This window comes from Pseudorca crassidens, chromosome 13 (genome assembly GCF_039906515.1).
Source record: "Pseudorca crassidens isolate mPseCra1 chromosome 13, mPseCra1.hap1, whole genome shotgun sequence".
Classification (NCBI taxonomy): domain Eukaryota; kingdom Metazoa; phylum Chordata; class Mammalia; order Artiodactyla; family Delphinidae; genus Pseudorca; species Pseudorca crassidens.
In genome coordinates, this window is record NC_090308.1 from 76847666 (window position 1) to 76864173 (window position 16508).

Sequence of the window (16508 nt, forward strand, 5' to 3'; positions counted from 1 at the left end):
CTGTTCTGAGGTTGCGGAAATCCAATATCGCCACCACCAGGCAGTGGGGACAGCAAGCACGTGAAATGTGGCCGGTGTACTGAGGAACTGAATTTTAAATTTTATTTAACTTTAAATAGCCAGATGTGGCTAGATGTTACCACACTGCACAGCGCAGCTTCAACATCAAATGGTTTTCTCCCGGTGAAAGTTATACTCACTGTTTCATAGCACACCGCCCCTGCGAAATGCCTGATGATGAAGCCTTCGTCATCTCTGATGTTCCTGTGAACTGCCAGCTTAGACTTCCTAGGAATCTGAAAAATGATACACACACCAGTTATTAAATTATCAAAAATATACTACACAGGGCTTCCCTGGTGGTGCAGTGGTTGAGTCCGCCTGCTGATGCAGGGGACACGGGTTCGTGCCCCGGTCCGGGAAGATCCCACATGCCGCGGAGCGGCTGGGCCCGTGAGCCATGGCCGCTGAGCCTGTGCGTCCGGAGCCTGTGCTCCGCAGCGGGAGAGGCCACAACGGTGAGAGGCCCGCGTACCGCAAAAAAAAAAAAAAAAAAAAAAAAATATATATATATATATATATACACTACACAACTTCCTTTAGGAAACATCTGGCATGTGAAATACTTAAAATTATAACGGGAGTTTTCATACTTTATATAATTATACTGCTTTTTAAATAAGCCTTAAAGTACCAGTAAAATCTAGCATACATTTTTGGTTATAATCTCTTAGGAAAGAAAAAAGGACCAGAGGTTTGTAAAGTTAAATGCCTATGTTTAAAGTGGTGGATCCTGAGCTTGGCTGCTGAACTAGAATCAGCAGGAGAACTTTTAAGCCTCTTACACCATTTACATCAGGTGATTCCTAGGTGTTGCCAAGGTCGAGAAGCACTGTTCTACAGAAACACCCAAAATCAGCACAGGGACTCACCTACTGATTTAAACCATACACCCTAACACGTCTACACAATGAGCCTGAATCTATATGAAGGAAACAAAATCCTTTTCCGGTTGTACTATCTAATTGTAATAGCTCATGTTGGTATCATATTTGAAAGTTTCCAGAATAACAGATCACTCCTGACCCTCAAAATAGCCTAAGGTTAAGAAAGACAATCTCATTCAAAAATGAACAAGCTAAGACATCAGAACCTTCCCAGGCTTTTGCTGGGTGAGAGAGCTAGCAGATCACAGAGTCCCCCTCTGCGTGGCAGCAGGCCAGCACGAGTCAGGGGGCGACCCTGTGGTCAAGACGCCGGCCTGATGCCCAAATCCAACACTTTCCCTCTATGCTAAACAGGGAGGTCACCTGAGCTCTCCATGCCCATCCCCTCACCTCTAGCACGGCGGATGCAAGCAGGAGCTACCCCAAAGGATTCTCATGAGGACCAAATAAAGTAATTCAAGCAAAACTCTTAGAATGTGCCTGGCACATGCTAAAGGTTCAAAAAATGGTTATTAATAATTTTGTTTTCAAAGACATACAATAAAAGTAATGATCTGTACAACTCAGAGTTTACTGTCTTGCTCTTGTTCTCTTTGGAGGAAAGTGGCCATAGTCCATTCCTGATGCTTTAGTTTGCTGTCCTTGGAGCTATATGTCTCTGAAACCCTGGTCATCATTTGTTGACTAGCAGTGAGTACTCTTGGTAAAGGTAACCATGCATCCACAGACTGGTCTTCACAGAGAGCAGTGAATAAACAGGACTAGATGTACGTCTTTAATCTTAGCAGCAAGTTTTGTTGGGGACGCAGACTGCTTTTTTCTATCTCCACTGAAGTGAGAGAGGCAGCCTCCACATCAGACTTATTTAAGGATACAGAAGAACTCCAAGTCAACAGAGCAGGGAGTTGTGAGATGCAGTCCCCAGAGAAGGTTATCATAATTATATCAGCTTTTCAATGCCTTCAACCTATTCACGTTCTTGATTTAGTTAATGATGTATGGAAACAAGAATATTTGCTTTCATTCACTTGAACTCCTGGACCCATCAAAGCAGCGAACGTTATACTATGCTACAGTCTCAAAACAATCAACAGTACAGGAGGCAGCTGCCACTCTAAGCAGCTTTTCTCTTCTTCCTTCCTTCCTTTCTTTGTTGTTCTAAGATGAGGCAGCACCTATCTTCGTGGGTAAAATTAACATCCACATTTCTCTGTGCTAGTCAGCTCTTTCTGGGTGCAAGGATGGAGCTGTGCTTGCATTACCTCAGGTGATGGTGGTTGAGTATAAAGATGAACCCAGAGCTAGGTGAACACGGAAAACACCTCAACAGCTGCACACTCCAGCCTTATGGAAAACAGCCCTACCGTTCACTGCCACAAGCAGGTAGTCAAGCATAGCAGTTTAGGGAACCAGGTCTTCTGACCCTTTCAGAAGTGTACTTCTCATTTATTTCTATTGCCTTCTGTATCTGTTTTTCCCTTTAGCTAATTCTTCTATTGCTGCAGCTTCTATGACCCTCTCTGAGTACATTTTTCCATTCAAAACTCCCAAGGAAAGAGTATCAAAATCAATTTACCGATCACTAAATGAATTGCTTCCACCAGTCAGACTCTTAGCCACAAGCTTTGCTGGTCTTACAAATTTGCAGACAGGTAGCTGCTTGTGACTCGAGGTGCTAACCCCTGGAAAGTGACCAAGGTCACATGATACAAAACAGAGCAACTCATGGCCACTTAACTCAGAAGGGAGAACATAAAAACAGGTAAACCGGGCTTCCCTGGTGGCGCAGTGGTTGAGAATCTGCCTGCTAATGCAGGGGACATGGGTTCGAGCCCTGGTCTGGGAGGATCCCACATGGCACGGAGCAACTGGGCCCGTGAGCCACAACTACTAAGCCTGCGCGTCTGGAGCCTGTGCTCCGCAGCAAGAGAGGCCGCCATAGTGAGAGGCCTGCGCACCATGATGAAGAGTGGTCCCCGCCCGCCGCAACTAGAGAAAGCCCTCGCACAGAAACAAAGACGCAACACAGCAAAAATAAATAAATTAATAAACTCCTACCCACAACATCTTCTTTAAAAAAAAGAAGAAACAGGTAAACCTTTTTATACGTTTTAGATAGGTGAAATGTACTTTATATCCAGCTAAAATCGCCTTGATTAGATAGATCAGCAGCAGCAAAAATATATAGATACAAATTAAATGGTTATCTATAGAAGATACTGTGCTGGATTAAGAAGATGTTTATAGCTGTTCAAAGCCTTACATAACTTACGATTCTAATTACCTAATATCTAATGTCTAGTACATGTTTCTAAAAGGTTTTCTTCCCACCAGAGGCTCAATTTTGAAGTAGCAAACTCACACAGAGTCGGAAATGGTCTTTGTGCTTCTGGTGAACTTCAGACGTAAAGTGTTGATCACTTGGCTGGGGAAGGCGATTTTCCTCATCCAAAATATCCAGTATTCCCGCTAATTTTGCTTCAATTAAATCTATTTCAAAAAATCAGAATATGACAGGATGAAAAACATAACATTTTAAACTTACTGATCACAAATTTTGAGGACTGATCAGAAACAATGTAACATGATCCTGTAAGTATTGTATTCTCTCACAAGCAACAGAGAGCAGATGAATTTTGTTTCACATCTGCAATTTATTAGAAAATAACATCATATATTTAATATAGGTTTTAGAAAAAACACTGCATAAAGAAAGTGACTAACATAATAACCATTCCATCTGTAAGCCAGAAATACCTCCTCTCCCACATGACATCTATTTTCAAATTGAAGTAAAACTACAGACGTGTTTGCAGGCTTAGCTTTTTGAAACTGTTTATAGATATGGATTCAAAACCTTTCCAGCAAAACGTCAGTAACAGCACAAATTTATGCTCCTTCCATTCATGTTTCTGAATTTCCTGCCTGTCCAAAATAACTAGAAAATGTAAGCTGCTTAAATACATAAGCAGTGCTAAATGGGACAGACTCTAAAAGCCGCAGGACACAGGAAGAGAAATCCAGAAGTGCTAAATGGGACAGACTCCAAAAGCCACAGGACATAGAAAGAGAAATCCAGAAGTGCTAATTGGGACAGACTCCAAAAGCCGCACGACATAGGAAGAGAAATCCAGGTTCTGACTGCACTGGTCAGAGAATGATGCTTCTTGGGCAATTAATAGAGGTGGAGGGGGACGCGCTAACTGAGCTATAACTGAGAGTGCTCTGATAGATGCACGACCCAAGTGGGCTGAAGGGGAAATGGAAGGGGAGGAGTTCCAGCCAAGATACCTCTGTGAAAGGATATGGTGTGTGAGGGGATATGCTGAGGAGACCAGGTAGGATGTGAAAGTGCTTTGAGAAGTAACACGAATGTAAAGTACTGTTATTATTGTTATTATTACTATTACACTATCTTGTCCAAATCTAGCACATGAGTCACTGACTCAACTGTCGGATTCCATTTTCAAAGCAAGGCTTGCCGCACAGCTGATTTCAGAGATGCGTGGGAAAGAAAAGGCAGACTGAACACTCCCTGGGTGGGACAGGGAAAGGCTTCTTTACCGATAAAAACAGACAAGGAAAACAGAGACCCTGTTCTCCTGCTGCAGGGTGCTATCTGGATGGGACACTGCAACTTGTGATGCCAACTTGCCAAAGGGTGCGGGTGCAGAGAATAGAAACAAAGAACTGCAGACGCGCAAAGCCAAATCCTGGCAGACGCCTCGGGCTTCCTCACACGAGATAAGAAAGCCCTTCACTGCTTAAGCAATTTTGTGTCCTCGTTAACTTATTCACGTTAACTGTTTAAGAAAGAAAATATCCCTCACGGTAGATAGAAGGAATTTTACGAAAACTTTCAATATAGCTGAATTCGATGCCTTCATAGGAAAAATAACTTCCTAGCAGTACTAGAGAAGTAAAACCTCTCTCAAGTACCACAATTTCAAGTCCCATAACCAGCAGGGCACAGAAAAATTACTAGTGAAATCATTCACTGTATCTTCCCACATTTCCCAAAAGTAGAGCAAAAAAAAAATACGTACCTATACAGTCCTGGTTATCCACGTAATGTACTTCATTCACACCTAAACCTTCCTTCTGATAGAGTTCTTGTTCCTAAAAGGAAATAATCATAATCATAGATGTGGAGCTACTGTGTGATAGGAAATGGATTCACTGTGCCATATCCGATCATAACATTTATTGATTAGTCAGTGTACAAGGCTCACACCAGCTGATTCGGGGACTGAGAAGTCTTAACAAACATTAGGGAAGAAAAACCCTTGCAAGGCGAAATGAAAACTTACATGGCCAACATAACATGATTCACATTATGTGGAAGTGTTCCCCCCTGCAGATCAGCACGCTTTTCCCGAAATACGCTGGGCGGCCAGGCACAAACACAGGGATCTGTTTATAACCATTCAAACCCAAGACAAGACCAGGGCTTTGAAACATTTTTAGCGATTCTAAAGCCAAACTTCCCAGTAGAATAGACCAGGGATCCGCACACTTTTCTGGAAGGGCCAGACAGTAAATGTTTTCAGCTGTGGGCCATACTGTCTTTGTCACAACTGTGCAATTATGCCACTGCAGGGCGAAAGCAGCCACAGATAACAGTAAATGAAGAAGCATGGCTGTCTTCCAATAAAATTTCATTTGTAAAATTAGGCGGCATGCTGGGTTTGTCCTGAAGGCCATAGTTTACCCCTGGAATACACAGAGGAACATAACTTGCTTTGATAATTTTAAAAAGCTTAAAAAACAGCTGAACAAACAAGCTCCCTGCTGACATGAAATTTGTCTCTCCTATTATATATCCTCAATAGCCCTCAATCATCGTCTAAAGAGAGGTAGAGCAGATTTATAACATTTATAGACAAGCACTAATGTTAAGGAAAGAGCAATTAACTGCAAATGGGCTCTAATATCTACACAGTGATATATATGAGGAGTATATCATTGGGGAAAATAAACATAATTTAGAAGAATAATTTACAAATCAAAGTTAAGTTCCTGGATGTAATTCTGGTATCTTCTTAAAATTAAAAAGAAAAAGGAGGAGGGAGGGATTTTATCACAGATGGGTGGGCAACGCAATGAGCTTAGGGTGATGTATATTTCAACCTTTTTTCCCCCTGAATGTTTGAATATTTCCTCCCACGAGACGTACTATTTAGAAAAGGTTTCTGTCATTCTAGAAGGCACTGTCTACTTGAACTCAATCTGAATTTGAAATTCACACATTTACTTTAAGGAATTATTATAAAAATAAACATGAATCAAGGCACTGTCTCCTCTTCATGTAGTTTCTACTAAAGCTTGCTGGGTTGGTGTGGAAGGGAAGATTTAAGGCTGATTAAGTGAGAAGCATACATGCGAAACTTCACACAGTAATGAAAGGACTATGGCTGCCAGATGAAACTTTTCAGAGAAACTATCTTAACTGAGAGGTACTTGTTTTAACCTGTTTTATTTACGCCAGAATTGGTATAATATATAAGATATTATAAGGTACAAAAGTTGGAATGTCCTAGGAAACCCATAAAGACAAAACACAATAAAAATGGGGGAAAGATGAATGGGATGGGAACAGGAAAGAAAATATTTCACTTTTCAAGTCCAGAGACAGTGGGGAACTCAGAACACAGCGGTGCTAATACGAAGGGAACGGTGCTGTGAGCCAGCAACCGGGAAGGAGGGTTCAGACTAGCAGAAGTCACTGAACTTCTGCAGTTTCTTCATCTGTAAAACAAAGGGCTGCACTAGATTAACAGATTAATTCTGAGTTCCCTTTAACTCTACTTTCTTCATTCAGTAAGACATATCTCAAACGGCTCAAAGGAAGGAAAGACGAGGGTAGTAGGTGGAGAATTCAAAATACAAGGTAAAAAATGGTTAGCCTAATCACAAATCCACTGATCCAAAGCTACTTTTATTCACTGTGCACTCTGAGGTGTTACAAAGGAACTTTCCTAGACTTGAGAGCGTGAGTGTAGGCCACCAGTCATCTACTACAAGCAGGGGAAGGAAGTCCTTACTGGACCGGAGATGGTGTCCAGACAAAAGCACCCCACTGACAGGCCACTGGCAGTGCACAAGGTATCCTGGCAGGGAAAGAGCTGCCCGGAGGTGGGCCAGGCCAGCGGCCCCAAGGAATCTCCTGGCCTGGTGGCTTTCCTGCCATACGGAGAGAGGGCGAGCAGGTAGCAGAGTGGACAGAAGCGGAGACACAGAGGAATAGAGGGAGATGCCCAGGTCAGGGCTGGGAGCAGACTACTGTTTGGCTGTGGCAAGAGTGAAGACAACAGAATGAGGAAAAGAAACAGGCAGAATTTCAAGTCTAGTAAAAGTCACCAGTAAGAAGCAAGAGACATTCACTTCTGAGGAGGTGCCTATTAGAGTTTTTACTGGGTCCCTAAGCCTCAGCTGTACCATTAACACTTCTGATGTGCCACTGGGGCCCACACTGGGCATCTCTGATTCCCTGGGCCACCTTACATCACACCCCATCCATCGGGCTAACTGCAGTATGTCTGTGTACCTTGAAATTTAAAATAGCTTAATGCGGTTCTCAAATCTAAATTGCATGGCAATTACCTCCTTCAGAATCCTTTCATTAAAAAACTGTTGAAGTTTTTCATTGCAATAGTTGATGCAAAATTGTTCAAAACTGTTACGTTCAAAGTACTCTGAAAACAAAACCAGAATCAAGAGTCATCATCAGATCAACTTCACATTAGTAAATTTAACTAAGGATAAAGTTTTATTGTATCAATGTTTAATTTAACATTAGGTTAAAAATTATACATATAATGGTTCCATACTCCCCAAATGCTCTTATTTCAAGACTTAAATTTTTATATGCATTAAAATTAAGTATTAAAAATACCTTTGCTTGACAAAAAGGTGTTTGTCAGATAAGATAAATGTCATATAGTAAAAGATGTAAAATATAAGTACTTGTAAAGATTTTTAAAGCACAGGTGTTAAAGCAATCTAAATCAAAGAAGAAAAATGACTTAAAATGTAAGTACTTTATATTTTTCTATATAATCTGTAAAATTATAGTTAGAAAAAATATTATGGATACTAATGCATTTCTAAAATTAAGGGATTGTATTACATTATTTCTAAGATCCCTGTAGCTCTAAAATGTTACGACTCTGAGTATGTGAGTGTTATGCTAAAACGGTGCAGACTAGGAAACAAATGTCTGAAGATTACGAAATCTTAAGTCAGTGACGAGTGTTTCTCTACCTTTGATCATAAGGTAATGCTTTATTGTAAATTTAAAAATATGTATTACAGCGAAAACAAAACTCTGCCCCTCCCAAATGCAAACACTCATATCTTCCCTTGACAAATGCAAACAAATTACGAAGGACACCACTTCTGCACAGAGGGAATGCCCACATTGATAAAGCCCAATGTAAAAAACCGTCAGACTTACTTTGAGATTTTTACAACACGTAGTACTCTGAGATTTTTACAACACGGTAATTCCGAACAAAGCAGCATTCCGATATCAGTGACTCATTTCATTTCTGGTTATATACCTCCATAGTTGTTCTCAAATATTTATGTTGATAGCTTACTCATTTGGTGGAAATTAATTGGAAATAGCTATCTGCTGACAACTAACACTAATGATGAATTTTTACACATAGTAATGAGTTTGGCCTGTGTGCTAGGTCAACCTGTACCCAGGTCCACTGGCTGGAGCCAATGGTTTTAATGACTTAATTCTCTGTATCAGCAGTACTCAAGACGTCACCTTTATCGGCTGTACTCATTTAAGAGTACACAGACATCTCTACCTATCGTAGTTTCAATCAACATGTTTTAATTTAAGCATTAGTATGACCAAAATCCATGAGTCTTCCCTTTCCTTTTTTTTTGGAAGCATTAGCTTCCTACTTAAATCGTATTATGAAATGAAATGGTGGTATGGACATATAACTGGAAATACATCAAGTGAAAGGAATTACAAGGGAAAAAAAGTTTTTAAAATTTTATTTTAAATATGTGTGAAAGTACCAAACAGATACAAACTCACAAACAAAACTATGCTTACCAAATCCAGCAATATCTAGGACTCCAATAAAATAGGATGATGTTTCAAAAGGAAAACACTGATTCACTCTGTTGACCACGTGATCGAAAAGATGGCTATAGACAGTCTTTGCCAAGGCATCCCGGGCGTTGTTTGCTTGCTCCACTTTCAGGGGTACCCTGTAAAAGAAGACCATACCAACAGAAATTCTTCATAGTAATATGTTGTGTAAATAATGCCATATTCCCAAGAATTAAGTACATATTCACTGTGAAGAACAAAATAAATAGTTACAAAATGTCATTCGTGAATAGAGACAGATAAACGGGGCTAAGTAGAATACTACAAGAGAATTATCTACAAGGTAATTAGATTAAAAGTCATCACTGAGTAAAAGAACATTAGGCTCAAAAACTCCTTTTAACCTTAATTTATACCTCATTGTACATGCTGAATATATAAAAATATCATTCAGAGGAATAATCTTCCATGTGACTTTCTTAAATGCAAAAGAAATTACGTTTAATTCAAGGCCACTTTAAAGGTCAGAAACTTGGTTAACACTGTTTAGGAAAAAAATGTTTACATCTTAAAATCCAAACTGTCCAACTCTACTCTTTCATATAAATAACTACACGGTACAACAGTGTTGGACACTGCAGATACAGATACACAGTCCGAAGAAGAGAGGCTGCCACAGGAAAGAATTTCCAAACACTGTGCTAAATGCTGTCATAAAGCATGAGGCCCTGTGGGAACACCAGAAAAAAATTATCAAAATTTGGAAGTAACCTTAAAAGTCATTCAGGTCAGACCAATACTTGAATCCCTTCTAAACAGTGATTTTCCAACTTATATTTCTTGTAATAGAACCCTTTCCTAAAGGGACTCTTATGTGGACACGCCATACTTAAGACACAAAAAAGAACTGCTTTGGAACACAGGGGAACGGAGGACATGATTGCTGAGGACCACCCTCCTGTGCTTTTACCAGCCTTCCCTTGGGTTCCAGAAATCTCTCCAAGGAGCCACGCAACTGTAGGGCACTACTATACATCTTCCTCGCTGAGATTTTCTTCATAACTTGGAGTTGGCTTAGCAAAGAATCAGGCTAAGCATACCTTGCTAATATCTCCCAAAGTAAGAGTTACCGAATTTTCTGAGTGGTTAAAAGATCTTTTTAACCTTATTTTTCTTAATTTGTTGAAAAATTTTTGAAATATGTCACTAGAACTCACTGCCTGCCTTATTCAGCAAGCGATAGAGAGCCTGGCCTTTCCCCCCACAAGGCAGGATTTTTACAGAGCAATGAGTTAGGGAACTTACTTTATCACTGTTCCTTTGGTGCCCCCTGCTGTTGTTAGCATGACTCTTGTAGTCAAACTTACACGAAGATCATCTTGATCCAAACCCAGTAATTCAGCACAATACTCCAATGACTGAGTAGATTTATTCTTCAGATTACAGCCACCTAATGAACACATATTTCAATTTGAAATTAATAAACATTATGTAAACCAGATTTTCAAGATGCATTTCTTAGAAGTACACTTCACTTACATGAAACTATGGACTAGACAAGGCTTAGTTGTGACTTTGAATTTCACCTCGCTTGTTCCCCGCCCTTGTCAGACACTCACACTGCCAAGGTCAGTGGGAGACCCTCACTCAGGGCAGCCCTGAGTGATACAATCCTTTCAGCCCATCAATTTTAGCCTGTCACAGTTTCATTTTTTAATGACCCTGCAAGCAAAATATACTAATGATAGATTATAATCCTTGTTAATATATTAAAATAAATCTCTGGAATAACAGAGTGCCTTATCACTAAAGTCATACGACCGCAGAAAAGGAGTAATTTCAGTGGTAGATGTTGTGAGGCACTGTAGTAGGTCAGTGTGGGTGTGGACGTCTGTCTATGTGTGTGGGGGTGTGTGTGTGCACACGCATGTGCTCGTGAGGCTCGGGGACAAAGGAAGAGGGTGAGGCGGCCACGGCTATTTCCTGTACATCATATCTATAGATTTCTATTTATGGAGCTGGTTTCAAAAAGTTTTTTCTAGAAAGACAGAATACGACAGTCCTTAGACTCGGGGCTGTGATGGCTCTACAACTTACTAGCTGTGTGACCTTGAACGAGTTACTTATTCTTTCTGTACTCAGTTTCCTCACCCATATAAAGATGATAATTAACTGTACCAGCCTAATAAGGTTGTTATGAAGATTAAAAAGGCTATATACCTGAAGTGCCTGGAAGAGTGTCTGGTACATAATAAGCACTCTATGAAGGTACCGATAATTATTATCTTATTACTAGTAATACTAAAAATAATAAACATTTTATTAACATTTTTTATGGTTTAGTGCTTATAAATGATTCATTTTAAGACTAATTTCAAAATTACAAAGAATGTATGAAATCACAATGAGAATTTTATCATGACAAATTAATAAACTATTTAACAGACTGCTCTCAGGAGAAAGAAACCGTGAGATCTTATATGAATGAGGGCTTGTCAAGACAATTCATTGGGGAAAAGAACAGCTTTTCAAACAAAGTGCAGTGGGCAACTGGACATCCACATGTAAAACAATGAAGTTGGACCCCTCCTTCACACCATACACAGAAATTAACTCAACATCAATCAAAGACCTAAAGGTAAGAGTAACACTATTAAACTCTTAGAAGAATACAGACATAAATCCTTGTCATCTTGGACCAGATAATGGCTTCCTAGATATGGCACCATAAGCAACAAAAGAAAAAACAGACAAACTGGATTTCATCAAAATGAAAAACTTTTGTGCTTCAAAGAACAGTATCCAGAAATGAAAAACACAACCCGCAGAATGAGAGAAGATATTTGCAAATTACACATCGGATAAGGAACTTGTATTTAGAACATATTAAAAAACTCTTCCCACTCAGTAATAAAAAGGCGATCCAATTAATAAGTGAGTAAAGAACATAAGTAGTCCTTCCTCAAAACAAGATATACAAATGGCCAATACAGTTGAAAATATGGTCAACACCGTGAGCCATCAGGAAAATGCAAATTAAAACCACAATGAGGTAGCACTTGGCAGGCACTAGGGCGGTAAGAATGTAAAATCCTTCAGTTACTTTGAAAGTCAATTCCTCTTAAGGTTAAATATAGAATTATCATATGACTCAGCAATTCTACTCCTAGGCATACACCCAAGAGAAATGAAAACATATGTCCACACAAAAACTTGCACACAAATGTTTACAGCAGCATAATTCATAATAGCCAAAGGTGGAAGCAACCTAAAAGTTCACCAAATAACAAATGGATAAACAAAATGTCGTATATCCATACAATGGAATATTACTCAGCAATAAAAAGAAATGATGTACTGACACATGTTAAAACATGGATGAACCTTGAAAACATTATGCTAACTGAAAGAAGCCAGTCACAAAGAGCACATATTGTATGATTCCATTGATATGAAATGCCCATGACAGGCAAATTGATAGAGACAAAGTAGAACAGTGGTTGCCTAAAGGCTAGGGATTTGGGAGGAGATGGGGTGGGGGGGTAAGGGTATGGGGTCCGTATCTGGAGTGATGAAAAAATTCTAAAACTGAATATAGTGATTGTTGCACAACTCAATGTGAATTATATTTCAATAAAGCTGAAAAAAGAATATGGGGAGAGGAATACTTAGAAGATATATTAAACCTTTAATTCTATGAAGGTAAGATTACTACTAATTTCTAGTTTATACACACACACGTTATCTAAAATTATATAACTCAAAAGGTTGATCAACAATAATTAATTCATTTAAATACTTCTCTTTTTTTTTTTTTTTACTATTCTGCAAAGTTTCTTACACACTTCCAGGAATTATGTAAGGCTAGCATAGAAAAAATTTATTTTAAAAGTTTCAAAAGGGCAAAATACTGGGAAATAACGCAAGGCTTTTTGTGTCACTCCCCTTCCAAAAAAGAACTTCTCTGAACACTTTTTACATTCGTTGTTATAATAATGTATGTTTTTGTTATGTGGAATTTTTAAAACATAGGAAGTCCCTAGAGGCATTCTTTGCATTTCCATCATGAAAAAACTTTTAAATAGCAGTGGGAGCTGTCTGAACATTTACTGAAGAATAAATTTTCTGATAAAATAATTACGAATATCCAGAGCCTTCTCAAATTGCAAGGTCATGTCAAAATTGAGTTCTCCAGGGCAGGAAAAATCAATTCTGATTAGCAAGAAACCATCTGAATCTATACGAAGGATCATAGGAAGGATGAAGATTAATATAATAAAATCTTAGCTATTAAAATAAAAACAGCCTAGTTTATTAATTCTCTGGATTCATTGCCTCATTCCAATCTGCTCTGCTTTCTGCTCATTTTCCCTTCAACAGAAGGAAGTTTGAGAAGAAAAATAAAAGATAATGTGAATATCTCCTATGTGCCTTTTGACCATTTAAGTGCTTTTCAACTAACTAGATCATGCCACATTTATGATCCTCTGTGTACATCTGCGTGTTTACCACACAGTAATAACATGAGGTGTGTGAAAATGCCACCTATCACTTCTAACAACATGTCCAAACTGTGCATTAATTTTTCTAAACTTTTTTGGATATTACTTAGAACTCCTACATGCTCCCTTGGTATAACGATGCTATAGAGCAAACGAAAGTGTATTCTAACATTCATTACATTTCAAATCCCTCAAAAAAACTAGTAACAATTTTAACGCATACTAAGAACATACCTGATTTTGCTTGGTTTTTCTTTTTGTTTCTTTTATTTTAATCTGGGAGTAATCTGCATTTTTATTTTTCTTATTCATTAAAAAACACTTAGAGTGATTACTACATGCCAGACTTAAGTATTCACATCATTCTACAAATATTTAACTCACTTATTCCTCTGTATAACATGAGGTAAGGCCTGTTATTTATTATTCCTAGTTAACAGGTGAGGAAACCGACACACAGAGAGGTTAAGTTCCTGGCCCAAGGTCACACAGGCAGGTAACACACGGTGAAAAGCCTGGCCCAAGACCACGTGCTCTTACACACCACACTCTGATGTCACAGCACCGCGGACACTCAGTCTGAAAGACACTCAGACTGTTGACTTCCATCTGCTCAGAAGGTTCAGTGACAGGGGGCAATGAGGGGCAGTTATCACATGTACTGGAGTTAGTCAGACATGGGTCGAACCGGCTCTCACACCTACAACTTCACTAATGACCATATTACTTAAACTCCTGCACAGGTCCTACTTCTGTAAAATGGAGATAATATCCTCTACCTCATTATCTTTATTAAGTTCAGATTATGATTATGATGTTTATGATGAAATACAGTTTATGAAGGGTCTTGCACGTAGCAGACATTTTTTTTAATGTTCTTGTTCCTTCCTCTTGTGCCCTTTTCCTTATATGCAAACTACTGCTAGGAAAAAACACTTCTCATGGATTATTTCTTCATTATTTTACGAATGAAAAATCCAAGGCTTAGAGAGCTTCTGGGATCTGACACTAAAGCCCATGTTATTGACTACTATATTAAATGGTGCTTCCTATTTTTTTAAAACTCTTTTAAACAATGTATTTATGCAGGAGTCAACAATCTTTTTCTCTAAAGAGTGAGGTTTTAGGCTTTGTTGGCCATCCAGTCTCTGTCACAAGCCCAACTGCCACTACGAAAGCTGGCATAGGCAAAACATAAATAAATGTGTGTAGCTGTGTTCTAACAATACTTTATTTACAAAAACAGGCAGCTAGTCAGATCTGACCACGAGCCATAGCCTGCCAACTCCCGCATTCATGGATCAAACTGAAGATCATATAAAAAGCCTTACTATTTATGTAGAGACTGAAACAATACAGTTGAAAAGTTACTATAGTGCAGGCATTTAAATGATCTGTTCAATCTGCATCAAGTTTAACCTGTTTTCATTTCCCAGTAACAATGTATATGGGCTTTCATGTATTCAATTAACCTAATTAACCATTCCAAGTTTAGATCAATGAACCAGAAAAATGTCAAAATACCTTAAAAGATGGTAGAGAGAATTATTATGTTCACTTATTGGAAAAGATTAATATCAGTTGAAAAATTTAACCAAATATGACCCTGGTAGTCAGGATTATTTATCCTTCACAGGACGAGTTTATTCCTCATCAGTATCACTGATTTATTCAAAAAGAGCTCATAATAACTAATAATGCAGCATCCTGTAGTTGCAAGATTCATCACATAATATGGTATATTCTAGAAATGTAGGTATTAATAAGCCTGCACACAGAGTAAATTTTCATATAACAATTAAGTGACAAACTTCTAATTTTACTCCTTTTTAAAATAAAGCAAAACAAAAAGACCACAAGAAAACAAAAAAAAAAAAACCTGAAGTGCTGCCAGCTTCCTCAAAATCAATATTTCCAAGGTGCAGGACACCAGCTACTACCCGGAACAGATCAAGCTTTTCTTCATCATCCAAACCAATCTTTTTCATGGCTGTGCACATTCTAATAAAATCTCCATGGTCATCTAACAAAGGATCTTTCAAGGAACCTCCCTTAAGATACTACAAAACAAGAAGACATCAATTAATTGTGGTTTACGTTATTTAAGTATACTAACACAACTACACAACGTCTATTCACTATATAACATGCAAAAATAAAATGTGTCAATCATAAAACTTTAGTGTTCCAACACATTCAAAAACTGAATGACTGGGCAAAGTGTACCCAGGATTTATGTATTATTTCTTTCAATGACATGTGAATCTACAACTATCTCAGTAAAAATTTCAGTCAAAAATGGAATGAGATGTGTTCTAATTTAATTACAACTTTAATTCTAAAACTAGGACATTATATAAAAATATAAATTGAGTGAAAATGAAGGGAATATCAGCTGTTGAAATGAATCAACATGAAACCATAGGTCAAAAAGAACTGAGGTTTTAAAAAGCTGTAATAAAAATTTAAATCTGACACTTAGCATTACACTCCTTCAGGTTAACTGCCGTCAACTACACCAATATTCCACAGCAGTAACCAGTGGACAGGCTAACAACAATGTTCATGGCCTGGGAATTAATTTTTAAACCTTTCTGTATTAGTATATATGAGGTAAAGTGTATTAGTAAGCATTATGCTTACGCTAAGAATTTATGCAATGACTGAAAACATTTCCGAAAAAATGAAGAGAAAATTTGCTTTCTCTCCTAAAAGAACGTGCATCTAAAGTATTCATTTACTAGAACCTATAACAAACTCAGAAGAAGGAAGAAGAAAAGTCAGCCCTGCAGAAACTAGAAGGAGGAAAAAGAAATTACTGGACACAGAAAGATAGGACTAGCAATTTTCCAGAACTTGAGAATGAATAAGTAAAATTAAACATTAGGTAACAGCATCAGAATTAACTGGCCATTAAAGACGCCCCTAGGAGATGTTTTTTTTCCTCCAGGTTGCCAACTGCTTCCCAGCTAAATTTGT

At 38.3% G+C, this 16508-nt stretch overlaps 1 protein-coding gene across 3 annotated transcripts in view; it reads right to left on the reverse strand.

Annotated features, from left to right (window-relative positions):
* The window catches only part of MYO6 (myosin VI), a 142960-nt gene that overhangs the window by 39363 nt on the left and 87089 nt on the right, over nucleotides 1-16508 (reverse strand). For all 3 annotated transcript variants that reach the window (XM_067702740.1, XM_067702738.1, XM_067702739.1), the window contains exons 11-17: nucleotides 15409-15589; nucleotides 10333-10477; nucleotides 9028-9185; nucleotides 7551-7642; nucleotides 4994-5066; nucleotides 3310-3437; nucleotides 201-296 (exon numbers count right to left, since the gene is read on the reverse strand). In XM_067702740.1, the coding sequence (XP_067558841.1) occupies nucleotides 201-296; nucleotides 3310-3437; nucleotides 4994-5066; nucleotides 7551-7642; nucleotides 9028-9185; nucleotides 10333-10477; nucleotides 15409-15589 (873 nt within the window). The remainder of the gene's footprint in view (nucleotides 1-200; nucleotides 297-3309; nucleotides 3438-4993; nucleotides 5067-7550; nucleotides 7643-9027; nucleotides 9186-10332; nucleotides 10478-15408; nucleotides 15590-16508) is intronic.